At 55.1% G+C, this 1,488-nt stretch overlaps 1 protein-coding gene across 1 annotated transcript; it reads right to left on the bottom strand.

The window, feature by feature from the left end:
- Nucleotides 1-166: 166 nt before the first annotated feature.
- Nucleotides 167-1,373, bottom strand: FAM84A (family with sequence similarity 84, member A). Its single transcript, XM_009709081.1, has one exon. It carries the CDS (start codon nucleotides 1,339-1,341, stop codon nucleotides 487-489), a length of 855 nt encoding a protein of 284 aa, XP_009707383.1. The 5' UTR covers nucleotides 1,342-1,373; the 3' UTR covers nucleotides 167-486.
- Nucleotides 1,374-1,488: the final 115 nt, after the last annotated feature.

Genomic DNA, 1,488 nt, shown 5'->3' with positions numbered 1-1,488 from the left:
CCGCCCCATTCCCACCCTCCTTCCCTTCCCAGTTAGCAAAGTATGACTGATGCTTTTGGTTGGCTGAAAGGCAAATATTAGCTAGAAACTCATTTAGCTAGATCCACGTCCATGGCCCCAGATGTTTAAAACTTATCATGGATTAAAGCCATGAAATAAAAATAAAAAATTTCAATTTGAAATTTTATTAGTATGTTGCTAGAATGGTCAACATTGATCGACAGGAGAGACTTCGTCCGCACACTCCGAGCACAGCCTTCCTGCACTTCCCCCCTCTTTTCTTCCCCTTTCTTTCAGCATTAATGCTATTAAAGCCAAACAAAATACTGGCTATGGATGTAAAGAATGCTGTTTTTTTTGGAATGTTGCCATGGATTCTGCTTCCAGTCGTGTCCCACAGAAAGAGGGTGCAGCCTCCTGTCTCTCTGGCAGGCTGGTCTCCCCAGGCAGGGCAGAAGGAAGATAGCCATGTACCCCTGCTACTCCCTATTCTTTTCCATCCACTATAGCCATGTCTTTGATCACCCTCAGTTTGCCACTGGCATCGATCCTGCGCTTCTCGCGTATTAGATCCTCCAGGCTATGGAACCTCACCGTGTGCACCTTGTTCTCCGCCAAGTGGATCTTGAGATAGTATTGCTGCTGGTGCTGGGTGCCGGCAGCAGCCTGCAGCTCCCCCCCGGCTTTGAACTCCCTTTTCCCGAAGCGGCACCAGGCGGCGAAGCTCTCGGAGTTAGTCCAGCAGATCTCGTCGCTTTTTAAGCCCAGGTGCCCGCAGGCGTTTTGCACCACCAGCTCAGCCACCAGCGGGCGAAAGCGGTACCAGCTATTCACCACCCGGCCCACGTTGCCCGCGGCCGCCTCGTACAAGCTGTCCTGACGGATCTGCCCCTGGTGCAGGTGGATGATCTGCCCGCTGCCCACGTACACTGCCCAGTGCGGCGGCGGGTGCTCCGACGGCCCCAGGTAGAGCAGCTCCAGCAGGTCCCCCGGCTTGCAGAGGGCAGGCAGGGCTGACACCGAGTAGACGCTGAGGTCCCCAGCCTGGGGGCCGCTGCTGACCTTGGAGAAGATGCATTCCTGGCCGCGGAAAGCGGAGAATTGGGTCTCGTTTAGCACCAGCTGGTGGTGGAGGTGGTGGGTGGGCGTCTCCTGGCCAGGGCTGCCGGAGCCCTTCACGCTGTACTTGTCTGGCTGGCCTCGCTCGTCCAGGTCCTCCTCCTCATCCGAAAAGAAGTAAGCCACCCCGACGCGCAGCTCGTCTTTCTCGATCCCCGAGGGGTCACCGGTCGGCAGCTCGCTGTAATTCAGGTGGGTGATGCGATCCAGTTGATTTCCCATCAATGACAGGGCGAGGCGAGGGCAGGAATCGCTGGATCTGAAGAAAGGGTGGAGTGGGCAGGGAGGGAGAGAACAAGAGAAGGGAAGGAGAATGCATACGGAGAGAAGGAAAGAAAGAAAAAATAATCAAGGCACATACAAAAGATT

The sequence above is a fragment of the Cariama cristata genome, unplaced genomic scaffold, assembly GCF_000690535.1.
Source record: "Cariama cristata isolate BGI_N322 unplaced genomic scaffold, ASM69053v1 scaffold24031, whole genome shotgun sequence".
Taxonomy (NCBI): domain Eukaryota; kingdom Metazoa; phylum Chordata; class Aves; order Cariamiformes; family Cariamidae; genus Cariama; species Cariama cristata.
This window is presented reverse-complemented; position numbering and strand designations above follow the sequence as displayed.

Excerpts from the sequence above, each read along its gene's own strand:
- FAM84A (XM_009709081.1), bottom strand. The coding sequence starts at position 1,341 with ATGGGAAATCAACTGGATCGCATCACCCACCTGAATTACAGCGAGCTG.